At 42.8% G+C, this 18,855-nt stretch overlaps 1 protein-coding gene across 14 annotated transcripts in view; it reads left to right on the top strand.

Annotated features, from left to right (window-relative positions):
• The window catches only part of PTPRF (protein tyrosine phosphatase receptor type F), a 392,629-nt gene that overhangs the window by 133,129 nt on the left and 240,645 nt on the right, over window positions 1-18,855 (top strand). For all 14 annotated transcript variants that reach the window (XM_037403550.1, XM_037403535.1, XM_037403536.1 and 11 more), the window contains one exon: window positions 4,294-4,455. In XM_037403550.1, the coding sequence (XP_037259447.1) occupies window positions 4,371-4,455 (85 nt within the window). In that variant the 5' untranslated portion in view covers window positions 4,294-4,370. The remainder of the gene's footprint in view (window positions 1-4,293; window positions 4,456-18,855) is intronic.

Genomic DNA, 18,855 nt, shown 5'->3' with positions numbered 1-18,855 from the left:
TTTGTGTGTGTGTGTGTGTGCGCTTTCCCACTTCCTAGTTTTCTGCCAAACTAGCACTCAGTAGTTCTAACATCAAGTTTGGAGCAGAGGCAGGAGGTTAGCTTGCTAAACTCAAAGCTGTTTTGACAAAGCCATCTGGAGTGCTTAGCCTCAGCCGCCTTTTGGATTGGGTGGTCTAGAGTTTGTAATATTGCCAGGACCAGATGCAGATGTAGCAATGAGAATGTACGTGTGTTTTTGAAAAACCACCTTCTACAGTGTCTGGGCTCCCAAGTGCAATGTTAGTTGTGAGATGCTAGCCAAAGCAGTGAGGTTAAAGGAGGCCTTCAAATGAAGGGACTTGAGGTCATCTGGTGCACAGGAGGTAATTCCAGAGGCAAGAGAGCAGCCTGAAGATGTATGAGATTGTTGGGCCAAGACACACAAAGTGTCTGAAGAGCATCAGTTGGTTGGTTGCTGTTGGACTTGATTCTACCAAATCATAGAATCGTTTAGGTTAGTAAAGACCTTTAAGACTGAGTCCAGCCATTAACCTAGCACTGCTAATTCCACCACTAAACCATGTCCCTAAATGCCATATCTACAAGTCAAAGCAGTACTGCCTCTGTATCTGTTTAGCTTATCCCCAAAATCTACCAATGTTATTTGGCTTATAGCTACTTTCTGTCTTAGCTGTCTTTCTGCCCCAGAAAAAAGAAGCCTTTAGCATTGGTTTGCATTGGCTGTTCAAAGCTGTCAGAGTAACACTGGTCTGCTGAGGGTTAACTTGGTTTCAGCTAACACCCTGTCTGTCACCTTGCTTTGAATATTGGGTTGTCTTGTTGGGGGAGAGCACTTCGCTTCTAAACATGGGAGAGCTGAACCACTGGGAGAGGCTTTCTCATATTTTCATTTTCAAAGGAGAATGGCAGCTACTGAGATGTATAAAATTTTAAACCGTTCCAATTTAAAGGGCTTTAAATATTGAATGCAGTCAATTTTTCTATAGGCAGAGCAACCATGGAAAGAGAAGTGGCAAAGTTTGATCTTGTTAAGGGCCAAAGGTGCTCTATTAACTTTCGAGGGACAGACAGCAGTCTTGTGTAAGAAAATCTGGCTTTTCTACCAGATGGTAAATTATTATAGAGCACTAAACAGTTGCAAAAAGATCAAGTCTATAAAGCATCTGGTAGGGTAACTGACAATTCATCAGTTTTGCATGATGCACGTTGTATGCATCTCATGGGCTTGAGAGGAAAGTTATAAATCTGTCAAGCTTGAAACTGGAGAGAAGCTTGATCATATTTGCTGCAGTAAGAGAGAAATCAAGAGACAGGCCTATTCTTCAGCTGAGGTTTTTGTGTTGCTGAGAGTTACTCCCAAATGAGGTCTGCAGAGGTGCCATTCGCATGACTTCTGGGCGCTCTGCACTCGAGGATCTGGGGATCTACAGGCTTGTCAGCCTGACCTCGGTGCCAAGGAAGATTACAGAGGAGATCATCTCGATTGCCATCATGCAGCACGTGCAGGACAACCTGGGGATCAGGCCCAGGTCCTGCTTGACTAACCGGATCTCCTCCTATGGCTAGGTGACCCGCTTAGTGGATGAAGGAAAGGCTGAGGATGTTGTCTGCCTAGACTTTAGTAGTCTTTGACACCGTTTCCTACAGCATTCTCCTGGAGAAGCTGGCTGCTCGTGGCTCGGATGGGTGTACTCTTTGATGGATAAAAAACCGGCTGCACAGCCGAGCCCAGAGGTGGTGGTGAATGGAGTCACATCCAGCTGGTGGCTGGTCCCAAGTGGTGTTCCCCAGGGCTCAGGGATGGGGCTGGTCCTGTTTAATGTCTTTATCAACCAAAACCATGTAGATATGGTGCTTAGGGACATGGTTTAGTGGTGGACTTGGCAGTGCCAGGTTGATGGTTGGACTGTATGATCTTAAAAGGTCTTTTCCAACCTAAACAATTCTATGGTTCTAAAATACACCATTAAATCAGGCACTTTTGTTGTTAACGGAAGTGAACGAAAGAGGAAAAGCACTCTGGAAGCTTGTTCATCCCCAACTTGGTCTGGTATATACCTAAGATGTTTTCAGCACCACCTGTAAAACTCACACGCTGTCCTAATCTAAGAGCATTTGACACACATCATTAGTTTTGACACAGTAATTTCAGCCCTGGGTGCTTTCCCTGCCCATGCCCCCCCCCCCCCCCCCCCCCCAGAAGAGCAGCCCCTTCAGATTCTGACTGCTGTTGAGCCAGATGTAATGCTGCCTAAAGTGTGCTTCATTGGCTTTGCTTCTCCAGGCTGCACAAATTAGCACCGTACACACAGAATTTAGAAACATAATCTTCACTCTTAATCCAGGCGCTTCTTCCCATTCCCGTGTGGGCTGTATCTGGAGAGCTGGCTAACACCGGACAAACTGCGTGGGGACTGAATGGAGTTTCCCCGTTGGAATAGTGCTTATGCAGCTGTAAAGATACAGCTATCTGTCTCTGTCTCTGCGGTGTAAGACACGTTAATGGTGCTTTTAGTAATTCTTTGGCAAGAGATGAATGAGGATGTGGAGGTTGGAGAGTAACAAAGAGAACTGAGTGTGTGGCTGGTATGAGGAGCCTCTTCTGCACTATTCAGAATCTTACTGCTGAGCTTACTTGGATTTATGCTTTCTTACTGAGATAATAAAAGCAGGATGAGACTATCAGTATTCTCTCTGCATCTAGGGTAGAACCAAGTTATTTTGTAAACTATTTTCAGATGTCTTGGCTGTAGATGCTGCATAAATAAAGATTTCTCTGTGTTGTGTGATATTGTAACATGTGAAAAGATTTACTGTGCAAATACAGTAACAGAATGGAGAAGAACTATGATCTGCTGTTTGTTAGTACGATGTGATGTAAATATTTGCCCAGGTAGATTCTCTTGAGATTTCTTGCGGGTTTCCCTCGGTACTGTCCTTGCTGGCATTCTTTGAGCACTGTGTTTTTGTCAGAAGTAAATGTGTTCATAAGGTGATACTTCCGTCAAAAGCTCAGCAGTTCTCAATAAATAATAATAAAAAAGGATACTTCCTCTTCCAAAACCCCAGCAAAATGCAAAAAATACCTTTTTTTTCAAGAGCAGTCTTGAACGTGTTTTTGAAATGTCTGCCAGCACAGATGAGAGTGGTGGCTTGTGCCACATACAGCCTGTGCGCTTGCAGATACTTGGCTTCAAGGGTACTCGTAGTGTCCACTTGGGCTGGCATCTGCCAGCATGAGATTTTTTCAGTAGTGATGCTGTGTTGGCAACTTCTGGTAACTCTTGCAGCTTAGTGAAGGAGAACCTTTTTAACAGATTTTGATGACTGCTGAGCTTGCGCTGAGATGCCCAGCACTGAAAGAGTGAGCTCCTGTCCCTGCTGAAAGTTGTCACTTTGAGGGATTGGGGCTTGCTCACTCCTTCAAAATCTGTCTTAACAGGCAGACCTTGGACCATCAGGAGAAAGTAAAATGAGTATATTCTCATGAAAAGAGAAAGGAGACAGATAAGCAGAAATTGCATTCTTTTTAAATGGCTGCCTTTTTGGGTTTGGTTTCAAGGAATTTTCTGTATTTCTATATCCAAGCAGATGCCTAAGTTAAGCCAATTTCCAAGATAATTAGCTTTGTTTTGGAGAAGGAATATCCAATCCTCAGTTCTTTTAGACGGTCTTCTTTAAGACCTCTCCTTTTTTGGGAAGTTGAAGCTTAGGTGTTTGCTTTGGGTAAAGCGTCTCTTTATAGAAAATTCTTACTAACCTTCTGCTGTGACTGGTAGCCCAGTGAACTGACAGCTGATGCAGTTCAGCTTCTGTTTCATCTGCGTGGACCCGTCGAGACTTGCCTGGTGTACACCAGCTCAGCTGGATGGGCAGAGCTACGCTTAACGTGTAGTTGATTGCAAACCACCCTACATACGCAATCAAACACGTCTCTCTTGAGAGCTGGATGAGGAAGAGCTACATGAGTTTAAGACTGTTTCTTGTAACGTGCAACTTCAGAACTATTTGTTATTAATAAGAACAACTAAAGGATGTATTGATAGGCCATAACAGAGACTAGACATGAACATAAACTTGAAGATAGGCATGCATTTGTGCCTCATGACTCTTGAAATCAGATTATTGGATTAGGGGACATCAATATGGAGCTTTACTGCTCAAGCAGGAAAAATAGTTAATTTCACTTTAAAAGTAACTAACTATTTCTTTACAGTGTAGTTTAGTACTGTGAAGTTAATCTGTATGTCATATTTAATCATTTTCCTTTTCTTCCTCTCTTGGTTTGCAGGAGTAAGTCTGTGTCTGTTACACTGGATGTACTGACCACTTGCCTCTGACTGAAGAGAACTTGCTCTACTTTGGAATATGGTGCCTAACTTCTGTGTCCCAGTACTCACTGTGCCAGCAGCCATCCTCTGCTGCTTGATGCTGCCTTTAGCAGGAGCAGACAGTAAGTAACGTTCAGTTTTGGAAAGCTGGAATACCTTGAAAAATATCTTTCCACAAATATTAAACCTTCTTGGTTTGTACAGGAAACACCGAGGATGAGGGGATAACACACCCAACTCCCCAGTCTCTACAGTATGTATGTGAAGGGGCACAAGTAGAACTAAAAAGACTGACAAAATCTATTCAAACACAGGAAGAGTTTCTGTAGTAGCTGCAACATCCAAACCTGACAATTTGATTTTTAACATCTACTGATGAGTAAAGAAAATTGGGGGCGGAGGAAGAGAGAAGTAATGGGGTCACAGTAATCCCTGTTACTTAATTTTCCTTGTTCTTTTACCAGCTCTCGTAATTGCTGTAGTACTGAGGCATCTCCTCCTGAGTCAGTAGGTGATTGAGAGCTGTTGGGGAGAGGATGTCATTTTTTACCTTCTGGTATAGTTCTCCTACACCTGTATTTCAGCAGAATTAGAGTTGAATGTTTCCTTGTGGTTGTACTTTAAGTTGTGTCCATGCCTGTTGTCCTGATAGTCTTACAGTGCTGCTGTGACTGACTGATTAGTCCCATCCAAGCCAAGAAGAAAGCTGTGCACAAAACGCTGTTGTGGACAGGCAACAGGAGAGAATTTTGGCTGATGGTGGGCTACTGAAAATACCTTAAAGTAGAATTTCCCATTGAGTAAGTTAAGCAGAGTGCAGGACATCTTGTGGGTTCTTTGCGTAGCTTTGGTCTTCATAACTCATGTATTCGCTAGGCTATCCCCAAGTATTTGTGCAGTCCCCTTCCCCTTGGTTTTTTTTAAACCAGTAACCAGTTTTTCAGTGTCAAAACATTTGTACATTTGTTGCAGACACTGGCAGTTGTGAATACATGCCTTAGAAAGAGCCCAGGACTCCTGGGATGCTTCAGTCGGAGCAGAGAGGTGACCGTGATGCACCTCCTGAGCTGCCACCAGCCATCTGCTTCTCACTCCAGCTTTAGTCACCAGGCTTATAATTAAGATGTAATTTTGTGAAAGTTGAAAGAGATATTGATTCATGTTGGTAGGAGCCTGGCTGAATGGAGAAAACAGGCTGGGGGGTCCTAAATGTCCTTGATTGAACAGGAAGGGGTAAATTTAGAGAAGCTGGAGAGAAGAGTGAAAGGGGGATGTGAAGAAAGAAACAAATGCATTGTTTTTGTCATCACTAGGGGTGACTTGCACAGGCAGCAGATTAGCATGTGGTCTGTACACAGTCTGAGCTGCCCAGTTAAACTGGGGGCAGCAGCTGTCTCCTTCCTCAGCTTTCTTCCCTGGCTGCTGGTGCTGCTGAAATCTGCTTATTCAGATCACTTCATGTCTACACATTGTAGCCCAGTTCGGAGTCTGGCACAGAGAAGTGTATGTTTAATGTACTGAGGTGTATAAAAATTCCCCAAGGTTAATTATCCTAGCCTCTGCAAAGGAGAGAGGCATCGCTTTATCAGGTATGTAGAAACTGGTGGAGCTTGAGATGTCCTAGGACAGTTCTTCACTGGAGGATAACTTGCAATAGACATGGTTTGATAATTCTGTGGAATACTTCCACATGCTTAAATTTAACAAAATTGGCTTTGTTTCACAGGCCTATACCCAAATACTGGTGTCTCAGATGTGGAATGCTTCTGTGTTGAGAAGCAAGCCTGTCTCTATGTATGCCTTTATCTCTGGCACAGCCTGACTCTGAATTACTTTTTCCTAATCTGGAAGGCAGATCTGGAGGACAACGACCTTTTAACTGCCACAGCCACCATGGCTTAGCTGAGGGTTTCATAGGCTGGAAAGTGTTGCTCTGTGTATTTTAGCAACTTACAGCTCTTCTGTTATCTTACCCACTGAACCTTGCCACTGACTGTCAGTGGCAGGGAGCTGTGTGAAGGGGCCTGCTCTGCGCCTCCGCAGGGGGGGAAAAAATCAGCCCCAAACCCTGCATATTTCATGTCCTGCCATCAGTGATGCAGACGGGCAAGATACAGTGGTGAATATGACATTGGGGAGTCCTGGTTCAGGACAGCAGTGAGGGGCAAGGCAAAGCTATGATAATACATGCACACTGAAGCTTCCTGTAAAAGCTAGAGAGGGATGCTGTGAAAAGAGCATCCCGTACGTACCCTCTTTGGTTTTTTGGTCCCCTAAGCATCCTGTTGGCTCTAGTCAAAGACCATTTATTTACATGGATTCTGATGTAATACAGCTGTTCCAGAGATCTCACCGTGATTCTTCCTGCCCGTTGCAGTGCTGCTTTAATGCAGTGGAGGGATGGGTAGGCTCTGTACCTGCAAAGCATTCCTGCATTTTCCCAAATAAAAGCAATGTGATAATGGGAGCGGGGTTATCCCTGGAATTCCTGGAGTCAGTCCCCAGAATTGCTTTTTATAGGAACAGTATGGATCGAGGGCAGGGAAGGAAGGCAAGGGATGGACTGTACTGCATCCCTGGCAGCCGGCTGCCCCGTGGCTTGTGACTGGGTGCTTGGGGAGCACCTACAAGCGGGGCTTCCCTACCTTCCCTGCCTGTGCTTTGGAGCTGCTGTTGTCGCAACACATTCAGCATCACTGCTGTAGCTTCCTGACAATTAGACAGCTGGCAGATAGCTAGATGTTAATGCCTGAGATAAACCAGATTGAATATGTATCGCCTAGCGGAATTAGCGCCGGGCGTGTGCCGCGATGCTTCTCCGGAATTGAGTTCACAGGAGCTGTGGATAATGTCAGTGCTGAGGAATTGAAGGGGCATCCAAAGGTTAAATGTGTGGCAGTATGTCAGAAAAAGAAAGGCTCACTGGGTGCTCTCCTGCCAGCAGGATGGGAGCAGTGGTTTCCTGGGGGCTCTGGTGAGGTGCTGGGAGGAGAAGGTGAGTGGGAAGGGGCACATGCATGTGAACAGTGGATACAGAATTGCTAATTTGGCAGAAAGCACTTTCAAATCCTCCCCGGCTTTTACAGACTGCGGTAAGAAATTATTAAATTTTCTCTGTGATCTACTGTGTTTCTGTCAGGGTGACCCTAATTCCATTAGAGCAGCTCAGAGCTGATTCAGGATGGCTGTTTTTACACTTTCTCCCTCAGCTTGCTTGTAGGTTTTTTTTAAATGCGCTCTGTGCTTCCCTGTCTGTCAGCTTTTGATTGTGCATGGGAAAAATGGCTTTGCAGATTTCATTTAATGTTCAGTTCAATTGTCAACTAAAAGATGCTCTTTTCCAGCTTTTGGAAATATGTCATTTACTCTAATAAAAGAAAAAACAAAAATCCCCTCTCAAAGCAAAATGCAGAGAAAACAGGAAAAAAAACCCCAATACTGTCATCAGAAATCATCAGCAACATGTTTTGTTGTTGGCTTGTTTTTTTAAAAATTAGGCTTTGTTTTTGATGTCCTGGACACAGCTTCCATTAGCCAAAGGAAGAGAGCAGGTGACCCATCCAAAGTCTTTCCTAACCAAAATACATCTTGGTTTGTCTTGCGCAGAATTTCAAAGGGTTTAAGGAAGCAAACTACTTCAAAAGTGACCTTGTAGAAGGAAGGAACTAAGGCAGTATTAGGCCAACTACCTGTGAAGTGATAAGTGGTAAACAAACAATTTGCACCTTTTGATTTCTGAAGATAGAGCAAACTTGGCTTTTGTTGCAGCAGGTGGGGAAGCTTGCAGCAGTGAGCTGGGACTGGTGGAGGCAGGTCTCTGGCTCTCACCACCTCAGGTGAGCAAGGACCCAAAGTCTGAAGTGTCTCAGGGCTGCCCTCCCCCTTGTAAGAGATAGTTGCTTTATATCTGAAAGGTTTGCAAATTGCACATTCTAAACTTTTTTTTTTCCCAATCAGTGATGTTTCTTGGATGCTAACTGGATTGAGGAGACACATTAAAAAAGAAAATAGGAAGGTGAGATGTTGATACTTGGAAACGTTGGGAAAAGGAAGGTTACTGATGGCCTTTCTGGACACACAGCTCTGTTTTGCCAGGGATTTTGCATCGCGCCTGAGGTGCCATCCAGAGGTTTTGGACCAAAGAGCACTGGAGCATTTGTACAGTGGTTGGTTCCCTATGTGCCCCAGCTCTTCTGTCCGGTCTTACTGTTTTGTGTTCCTGGGAGCCAGGAGTAGCGTGGCAGGTTTTGACTCCCTGATTCAGCTCTCTCTTCTTCACTTCATAACCTGCATGATGCCTCAGCAACAGCTCAGCTCCAAATACAGCTGCTCTGGGCCACCCTGCGGGACAGACTTGCTGTTGTGCAAGTCTGGAAAACAGCCATTTATGCAGAGCTGTGCAGCAGGGTCCCATCCCAGAAGCTGGACCTGAGTCTTCTCTGCTGCTGCCTTGCATCTGTTTCTGCTTCCTGGTTTCATGTTTGCATGCCTGTCCCTAAACACTGTTTGTAGTGATTATGTGTTGGTACAATCAGATCCAGCTATTGCAGCACGAGTAAATACTAATTTTCTGCAATTCTGCCTTGACCAGCTTGACAAATTCCATCAGTTAATGGAAAATATTGTTTAGGGAACCCCTGTACCTGAAGCATTGGGGTTGCATCATTAAAGGACAGATTGAAATATTAACCATAGTTATTGTGCAGCTTTATTTTTGGTGTCCTTACTCATCATATACATATTTAGGTATAAGTGGATTCCTTACTTTTCCATAAAATGTCTAAATGCTGCCTGCTTGTAACTGAACGTTGCAGACATCAGGGTAGGAGGGATGCTGTGAGAGAAAATGCCACGTATAGAGTAGACAACAAATCTTTTTTGGTGTTTATGGCCAAGCCCCTTTTAGTTCCAGCAGTTTCAAGAGTCATGTGAATCTGGGTAGCTACCTACGTCAGGTCACAGCATTGTCATTTGTGTGGTTTATTTTTTGTTAAAGCCGACATCATTCATCAATCAACATCAGCTGCTAGGTCAAAAGTCCGCCTGGCCCCCAATGCCTTACCTAGCAATGGTCACTAGAGAGACATATGCAAGGTGTAAGAACAGCAGAAATCCATAGTGATCCCTTCCCGGTGTCGTCTTCGAGCCTTCAGTGAGTGGTGGCCGGGGGAGATGGAGTGGTAACTTCAGACAGGCTCACTCTGAGTTTTGCTGTCAGGCAACGCTGAGCGTGTTGTCAGTCTTCAGGGACATCCTGGGGGCAGGGGTTTCCATGAAGACCAAGGTGACTTTCGCCTCTGACTTTCGCCTCTACACCATGGCTGCTTGTTTAACCCGCTTACTGCAGCTCTGCAGGGCTGAGCAGCCTCATTTGCCCTTCACATCGTTCAGACTCGCTGTTAGCCACAGTTACTCCCTTGCCTTCACAAGGGAGTTCCTATGTTTAAGTGTCCATTTATCTGGCCCGGTGGCAAATGTTGAGGGGGTGATATATTTAATATACGTTCTTTGAGGGAGAGTGTGCTTATTGGCTTGGTGATATAGAAAAACAGTAAAACTACCTGCTTAAAATTTTATCTTCAGTGTAAATTCATAGATTTTAAGGCCAGAAATCAGATCAGTGTAGTCTTCTACTCTGACCTGCATAGCACAGGCTGTATAATTTCAGCTAGTAATTTCTGCATCTGCTTTTAACAGCTGTGGATGAGCTAGCATGTAGCTTTTAGGAGGCTATCAAATCAAGATTTGAAGACTAAATGGTAAAGAATTTACCCGTCTCCTATGTGATCTGTAAAAATGGCAAGTAATCATTCTTTTTATAAATCTGTATTTATTTCAGGCTTTGGTTATGCATTTTTTGGGTTCAGACACTGTGTCAGCTAGTCTGGAGACTCCTGCTATTTAGTGCAATCTCCCTGAGAGGCAAGTTAGTGTGTAGGAGTTAGACAAGCTGAAAGTTTGTCGGTTTTTGTTGTAGAAAAATGTGTTGGTCTTGATTTTTATGATCAGAGATAATTTTTATCGTTCTTCGCTGATCTTCCAGACTTTTCAATATGTTTTTTGAAGTCAAGGGACCGGGACCAAGAAGAGAAGTGGCTGCACCTTGCCACAATACTTGCCACATCTTGCACTTTAGCCCTTTTACCCATAGCACTGAGCAGGGAACATGATCCCCCACAATGACCTTTGCATCCCTCTCTGGGCCGCTTGATTCTCAGGATACAAACTCCTGTTTCATTGCTATATCTTGGGGGTTCGCTCATGAATATATGCCCCTAAGTACATTAAAACACATTTTGCTGGGTCTCAGGTCATCCAGTCATCTGAGTAATTCTGTACAGGTAATCTTCCCTTGCTGTTATTAGTTGACTACCGATTTGGTAAAGTTTGCCCTTTACTTTCCGAACCTACTTGCAAGGTAGTTGCATTTATTCACGGATGTTAATCCGCTGTGACTGTTTGCAGTGGATGCTGTGTGTATATTAAGGAGGTGCTTAAAATATTCTGTAGTAGCGATGGTAAGGAAAGTAGGATTCTTTGCAGGTGGAAAGGAGAGCTAGGAAGCTGATCAGATAATGTGGTCTGTCATGCTGCTGCTTGCTACTCGGAGTACTAATGTCAGATGGGGGAATAGTATGAGATCTGCTGGAGCTTTCAGTGTTTTAGCTGAGCAGTTGTAAAAAGCAATGAAGTGGTAATAGGGATGCTTTTTTTGCTTCTTTGATTATCTGTTCGTTATATTGGCGCTTCAGAATGATCCTGTAATATAAGATGATCAAGCTCATGTTTGTGAACAACCAAGAGTATGAAATTTGTTTGCTCAAAATGTTAATCTTTTTTGATGGTGAACATGTTTGGTTTAAAAAAAGCATCTGTTCATGGATGCTTTTCCTCTGGTAAGATGTCTGTGTATCAGTAGCTGAAAAGTGTACTTTTAATTGAATGCTGTATTTAGTCTCTTGTGAGAATCAGTGCTTTGTCTATGCCAAAGAAAAATCTCATTTATTTTGTCACGTGAAAACACCATAGGGTGCTTACTGAAAGTTTTAAGTCATAGAAATGGCTTTTGCCTTGCATACTATTGATATATGACTGCTGAGTTAAACCAAAGCACATTTTACAGTGGATGATGGCGTTACATATGTATATGAATTGTAGCCTGCAATGCTAGACCTTGCTTTGAATGTCAGTTACGTTTGGCCTTTCTCTGATGCATCATAACATTAAGCCTTCACAACAAGAGGCACTCACATGGTATTAAAAAGAAATAATTACAGAATATATTGCACTTCACGTAGTACAGGCTGGAATGAACTTGCAGTCCTGCTGTGCTTTTCAGGTGGCCCTTCATTGCATGTATTATTCATTACTTCCTTCCCCACCCCCACCCCCCATCAGTAATTAACAATACCACTTCCAGGAATGCATTTTGTAAAATTGGTTTGACACATGTAGATAGAAACTGTCAAAACTTAAAGCAGATGGAAATGCCACCATTTTCCAGCAAAGGTTCGTGGCACCAAGGGGGACCATTCTGACTTGGTGCTCTGGATAAAATCAGCATATCAGAGGTTTGGGCTTGGTTTGGCTCTGGTGTGTGTGGTTATTCTACTTGAGCCAATAACTGGGTTCTCTGGAAGTAGCCATGGTCTCATAGAAAGGACCATAATCGGTCTGCTGTTTGCATTAGTTAATACATACTGCAAATTTAAAAGGAAGGTTGCACTCAGGCAGTTCCTCTTGCTTGCTTTGCCAGCTTTTCTTGTGTATTTTTTTAGGTTTTTTTATTATAAACTCTGCCTACATCTAATGAATTTGTTGGCTCACCTCAAAGGTGAGTGATAAAAGCCATTGCATGTTAATTGCCATGCGTGGAGAAGATGGTGACTCTTGAGCATCTCTACTTGGGTATCGGAGTGCAGAACACCTACCTATTTTCTTTGGATTTATTTTTAGCCAAACTCACTTCACCTGTTAGTACAACTGTTGTTGTGCTACCTCTGTTAAAGGTTGTTTTGAGAAAGGGGCTTAAAGAGGCCAGGAAATGTTCAGCAGCTTCACTCTGATAGTTCTTTTGCCCCTGAAAAAAATCTCCATTTGTAATAAGTGTTTTGAGTCTTGTCATTAGCACATCTGTGGCAGGCAGGCAGTACTCTTTGTTTTCACCCGCTTGTCAAACCCAGCTGGCGGCTTGTGCGGGTAGGAGATGTGAGCGTGTCACCAAGCTCTCTTTCTTTCTGCTTTCGGTGTGGGGCCATATGTAAGGCAGAAGTGGCACTAACTTGGTTTTCAAACCTGAAACTGAAGTTCTGTCTTTTGACATAAATGTGAGAGTTGCCGTGCATTAGTTCCAGAAAGGATTTCCATCTTTGAAAAAAAGATAACAGCTTGGAAGTGAGAAGGCTTATAAGTGTATTGTACTGGCACTGTGTTTAATTTAGAAGACAGAAGATTCACTGGAAGAACTGAATGATGAGTAGTGAAAATCTTGTGAAAGGCTGAAAGTTAAAATACTGTTATGATGAAGTTGACTATGTATCTTAATCCTATTTAGCATCAAACAGAAGCTTTCAGTAGTTTCAGGATGGAAGAAAACCCTTAGAGAAGGGAACTTATCTCGTGTATTCACCACATTTGATGTATAGGGCATTTAAAAAATAGGGAGGGGGGTATGCTAGCAGGGGGAATCAGTAAAACTTGAAGAAGAAAATAGAGAGAGGACTGGGATGCCGTGTCCTGCCATGGTGCTCTCATTCTTGGCATGCTGACAACAAAGAGTTTAGTATAGCTCCGGGGAAGATGATGAAGGCAGTCCAGCAGCTGGAAAGGCTCCTTTGCTCCTGTTTGGTGTAACAGGTAATGGTCCTGGCTGTTGACTTGTCATTTATACATGCTGTATATAGACTTCCAATACACTCTTTTATGCTCCATTACATACAATTTATCAGGGGTTACACAAAGTTCTTCAGTTATAACCTTTGTTTTCAGCTTTTTATGAGTTTTGTTTCATGGCTGAAACGTCTCTTGCTTGGTCTTCAGCCAAAGTTCAAGTCGGGGGCTGTATTTTATGAGTTGGACATCTGCTTTTTGGATCTTTATGCAAAAATTGTCTTTGGATGCTCTTAAAAATAGAGTGGAATATTATTGTTGTACCTGTGAAACAACCTGTAGTGTTACTCATAAGTCTCAAGTCTAAAATGCCTGTGAAAACATTTGACATTACTCCAGATGCGCTTCAGCAGTCAAGAGAAAATGGAACTTGATTTGCAGAAGGGAGCGACCCATAGAAAAATAAGCTTCTGAATAGTATAAAGGGGATTCCTTGCTACATCATTAAGTGCATGTGAGTAAAGGATGTTGTCTGAGCTTGTAACTAAATTGCCTGTATATCCATTCTGTGAACGTAGCCAGAGCTGCTCTCATCTTAGCCTTTTGAAGACCCAGAGGTGTACAGCAGAGGCACTCCTCCAGATGCTACAGCACACAGCCTGTAACGTGGGCAGAGAGAATTAATTCACATCAACACTGTGGAGTTTGTGTTCATTTGTCTGTTTCTTGAGGCAGTTGTGCAAATAGAGAGTATTCTTTGTTGAAGTTGCTCTGTGGTTGTACTGTAGGCCACAAGGGTTTGGACTTGTCTCGATGCCGCTTGTTGAACCTTGATTCTACCGTAGTAAATGCATGAAACATTTAATATATTTGACTGCCTAGGTTGGTTTGTTTGGGTTTTTTTTTTTTTCTAAAATCCTAAGATATGCTTTTCTTCCTATTGCTGCAGAGCTGTGTGCCTTTATTCTAGGAACAGAGTATGATTTTTGGGTTTTTATACACATTAAGACAGAATCCCTGTATTCTTTAGTTGGCATCTATGTACTGCTTAATGTCTTTTCAATTAGACACACAGCCTTCTGTTGCAGATAAAGCTGCTTTTTTTTTTTTTTTCCTGAGACAAATTTAGCTAAAATTTCTGGCATTGTCTTTAATCTGTAGTGTGAGAACAGTTCCCTGTGTAATTTTGAGGAATTTAAGGAACTCCATTTAACAGATAAAGAGCAATATGCAGTATACCACATGGTGTTTTCCAGGTTTATGTCAGATTATAGAAGATTCTATAAACTCTTTTGTGTTGTAATCATTGCTGGACTGCATCAAACTCAAGGTCTATTTATCCCAGAACTGCCCCAACATAAGCCTCCGATGATGGCCAACAAATGCCACATGTTTTACGGAGGTGCAAAAAGAACGATCCCATACTCTTGCCTTTTCTCATCCCACCCAAATTAGTTCCCATTTCCTATGTAAAATTAGAAATTGTTGTAAGAAGTTAGACTTTTATTATTGCTTCTGTAAAGCCTTATTAATTCTAACAACTCTAAATAGTGTTATATCCACATAGGCAAAGGAATAATGCCCAACATAGATTTGTCAAGGTCAGATCAATCTAATTTCCTTTAATGACAGGATAACAGGCTTTGTGAATGGAGAAGCAGTAGATGTCATTTATCTCTAGTACAGCTTTCAGTGCTCCCTCATGAGACTTTTTCTTGTGAAACATCTGCTCATAGGGTGGGCATTTGGCAGTTTGGTAGCATTCAGCATTTGCAGTAATGATCTCTGTGATAGAATAGAGAACATGCTTATTAAATTTGCAGGCAAACAACAAGCTGGGAAGAGCTGCAAGCATGTTGGAGGACACCATTAGAATTCAAAATGATCTTTACAAATTGGAGAAACTGTCTGAAAGGATACATGTCAATAAGGAGAAATGTGGATAGATGTTTGAAAATAGGAGTAATCAGCTACATAAATACAGAATGAGGCACAACTGCCTAGACAGCTGGTGTGCAGAACAGGTCTTGCAGTGCTAATGGATCAGAAACCATACTGGAGTCAACAATGCTGTGCTGTTGGGAGACGGAGAGACATCACAGTGATACGCAGAAATGAGGAGTACCATCTTGAAGACACATTAGATAGTCTTTGTGCTCTGCTCACATTGATCAGGCCTCCAATGAAACAACTCATCTTAAGCATCCTGTTGCCAGAATGGAAGGGCTAACTCAGTCAGTCCTCCCTGTCCAGTGCTAGGGGAAGAAATACTGTGCTTAAACTGCAGCTGGGAAGTTCAGGTCAGGCACTAAGCAATGCTTGTTGACATGAAGGATTGTTGAGCACTGAATTGAATTTCCAGACGAATTTCTGGAATCTCGTATACAAACAAAAAGTGTTCCCTCATACAGGTTTTGAATTGCCAGTGTTATTTCTTAGATGGAATGTTTCTTTGTCTTCATTTATGAACCAGGGAGGTGCAGACTCCTAGTCTGTCTTCTCTAGGACACTTGATACTCTGATATTTTTATGCCGTCCTTTTTCATCCTCCTCTCAGGTGACAATCACTGTCTTCCATCTGACTTTGTAACTGTGTGAAAGTGTTCTCCAGGCCCTTAGTCCTCCTTAGTGCCCTGACTTCTCTGACTTTCTAGCTCTCATCAAAAGGAGCTGATGGGGACAATACAGAGGAGACTATGCCATTAACAAAATGAGACTTTAAAACTTCCTCTATATGTAGTTTCCTCGTGAACCCTCATAGGTTTGCTGTATTTTTCTCCACATCTGTGCACTGACTAAAGGTCTTTCAGCTGCCTGTTACGATGCGTGGTTCATCTTCTGAAGCCATACAGTTAATTCAGCTCTGCAAATTGTGCCAGGCAGTTCTGGGTTTAGGTTGTTGGGGTTTTTTTCTCTCTGTATATGTCATGCATCTGTAGGTAGTTGTCTGACCTGAGACTTTACCAGCTGTATGTGTATACAGAGTTCTGTGTCTGAACTTTCATGGTTTCAGGAGTTTTGCTGGTGAGGCAGCCGCTGCACCAAGACAGGGAGTTTTGGTGCGTGTACAATGGTTTCTGCCATGATGCACAAAAGCCTGTCTCTGACACAGCACCAAATGTCTCTGTTGTTCTGCAGTGGCTGTCAAATATTTCTAATGAAGTTGATGTGGTTGTGCCAGACTGTGTGACAGTCTGCCTGTCAGAGCGCTCCAGGAGAGCGATGCTGCCTGCTGTCTAGAGCAAGACTGACCGGCAGCCCTTGCAAGGTGCATTGAAACTGCTTCTGGCAGCAAAAAATGCTTTGGGGGACAATTGCAAAGGATGCTGTAGGTCTTGTAAGACCGTGTGATCAAAATTGGTCTTAATGCCTATTTGTGTGTATGAAAGGGAAGGTGTATTAGAAATGTGTGTTTGGGTAGAATGCTTTTAATGTCAATGGTAGTGGGAAGGAAGATGTGTAAGGTTTTTTTCCTTCTCCTCCTAGTATTTGCTCTTCCTATGCATAACTGTGCATCAGCCTGTGGAGTTGTGTCTGCTGAGTGGAGTCCCAAGACTGTCTGACATGGGAGTGTCTCATGCTTCATGTTAAAAGATTATTGTTAATTCATTGCTACTTTGTTTTGGATAAGAAAAAGCTATTTGCCCACCTAAGCTTTTCCTTTCCTTGGCTTCATATGAAACATGTACTGCTTGGAAACCTTTATCAAAAACAGATTAGGGGAACATTTAATGAATTGATTTAAATAAAGGTGCAAGCCATTACATGAGTTCTTGAATTCTGGAAGCTCTAGCCATTATGTTGGGGTTTTTTTTGCAGTCAGACTTTGGATTCAAACTGCAATTATTTTTCACAAGACCAAGAATGAAGTCTGTTGCCTGTTATGAATAATAGAGTATGGTAATACCACAGCTATATATGCAAACTCTGCAGACTGGCAGCACAGCTGCTAAGTGTTACGTTTTTAAAATATGTACAATCTGTTGTCAACAGAATTAAACCCAGGAACTTTGTATCGTTTGTTTCTGCATGAGGGTGTTTTGTAGGGATATTTAATGATGAACTGTTCTACATTTTGACCTTTAAAAAATTTTTCGGAGGCTTTGCACCTTGTGTTGAATTGGGGAAATTGTCAGATTAAGACATGTGGAATCCTAATGGCCACCCTGACATTTCCTAGACCTGGCTGGATACCTGGGCTTGATTAGTTTTCTAATGTACCTGCTCTGCCAAGCTGGAGAGGCTCACACACTCTGCAGCTGAGCTTTCTTTAAAGCGATTGCACTGTAAACCTCATTCCAATTAAAAGGTGAATGCTGTTCTAGTAATGGAAAGTTGTTTTATTGTTCCTCTCCCCAGATACGCATGTGAGTGGAAGTGTTGTAGGCAAGTGTTATCGCTGTTGTTTTTGTGGTTCATTCTTATCTTCCATCAGTTTTCATATACAGAAAAGTGAGAAATGCAGTATGCCCAGCTGTCTGAGGGTGAATGTGAAACAGCAAGATAAACCTTCAGAGGGTGTAATGGGCCTGACTACAGATGATCCTTCAGCACTTCGCTGCCATCCTGTAGCCTGTTAGCCTGTATTGTGTGTTGAGCCATAGGCAGCAGGAGAAAACAGGTGGAAATACAGCAAAGAACCCATGGCAGCCCATCATTTTGGTGCTGAGAAGGGAATGATTCATTCTCAGGCCATCTTCTTCTGCTTTCCTCCTCCTGTGTGTGGAGCAGTGAAATCGGAGGGAACAACCCAGGAGTATGAGAAAGTAAGAAGTAAGTACATGTGAAGATGTAGTATGTTGCAGTGTTCTATCATGCCAGGGAAATGCTAGTACAGGCTTTGGAGTCCTGCTGTTTGAGAGAACACAGAGATGAGTGCTCTTCCAAAACGCCAGTGCCAGGGAGCCTGGCACTGCTGAGCGCCTCCTCGGGTGGCTCTGTGCTCTGTTGCTCTCACCTGCAAAAAGAAACGCCGACATTAGCAGATCACTGATTGTGTCTGTGCTGGCAGAGGGTCCCAGAACTGATTTATAGCACTTGTTCAGCTTTCAGCGAGCAGCAAATGCGTTGCTTAATTATTCATGGCAGATGTATTATTGCAGGAAATTAAGACATCAAGGAAACAAGTAAAAACTATTACTGAATAGAGCTATAAACAAGGAAAGGTGGAAGGAAATGCAGGGGCACAATGCTGAGACGTTAAAAAACCGTCATGCTTGGAAATATTTCACACCTTCTGAAAATAATTGGTTAAATTCCCAAGTCTTTAAGTGATCATTCGTAGTACATAATTAAATATTCCATTAGCTAACAAGTTGGGTTTAATTTGTTACATTTGTCATCTAAATTATCACATTTGTGAATGTGTGGAACCTTCCTATGGCTTCTTTCAGCATATCTACTTATGTAAAGACACAATTCTCTGCATCTGACTTTCCTCAAAAGATTTGGCATTTAACTTGTACAGGAAGGTTAGGTCAGCCTTTGGCTTTCTGTACCAAAGAAATTGGTTTGGGGTCCCTGGGCTACCGTTCTGCCTGGAGCGATGGTGGAGTTTGCTGCTGCAGAGAGTGGGACCTGAGTCTCAGCTGCTGGTACTGGATTTCCATTGCTTGAAACCACTGCAGACAGGCGTGTGTGTGCCCAGCTCTCTTTTGGATGATACTGCGGCTTTATTCAAAGATTTATTCATG

The sequence above is a fragment of the Falco rusticolus genome, chromosome 11, assembly GCF_015220075.1.
Source record: "Falco rusticolus isolate bFalRus1 chromosome 11, bFalRus1.pri, whole genome shotgun sequence".
Lineage (NCBI taxonomy): Eukaryota > Metazoa > Chordata > Aves > Falconiformes > Falconidae > Falco > Falco rusticolus.
Note: the sequence above shows the minus strand (reverse complement) of the source record. Positions and strands in the feature narration are given on the sequence as shown.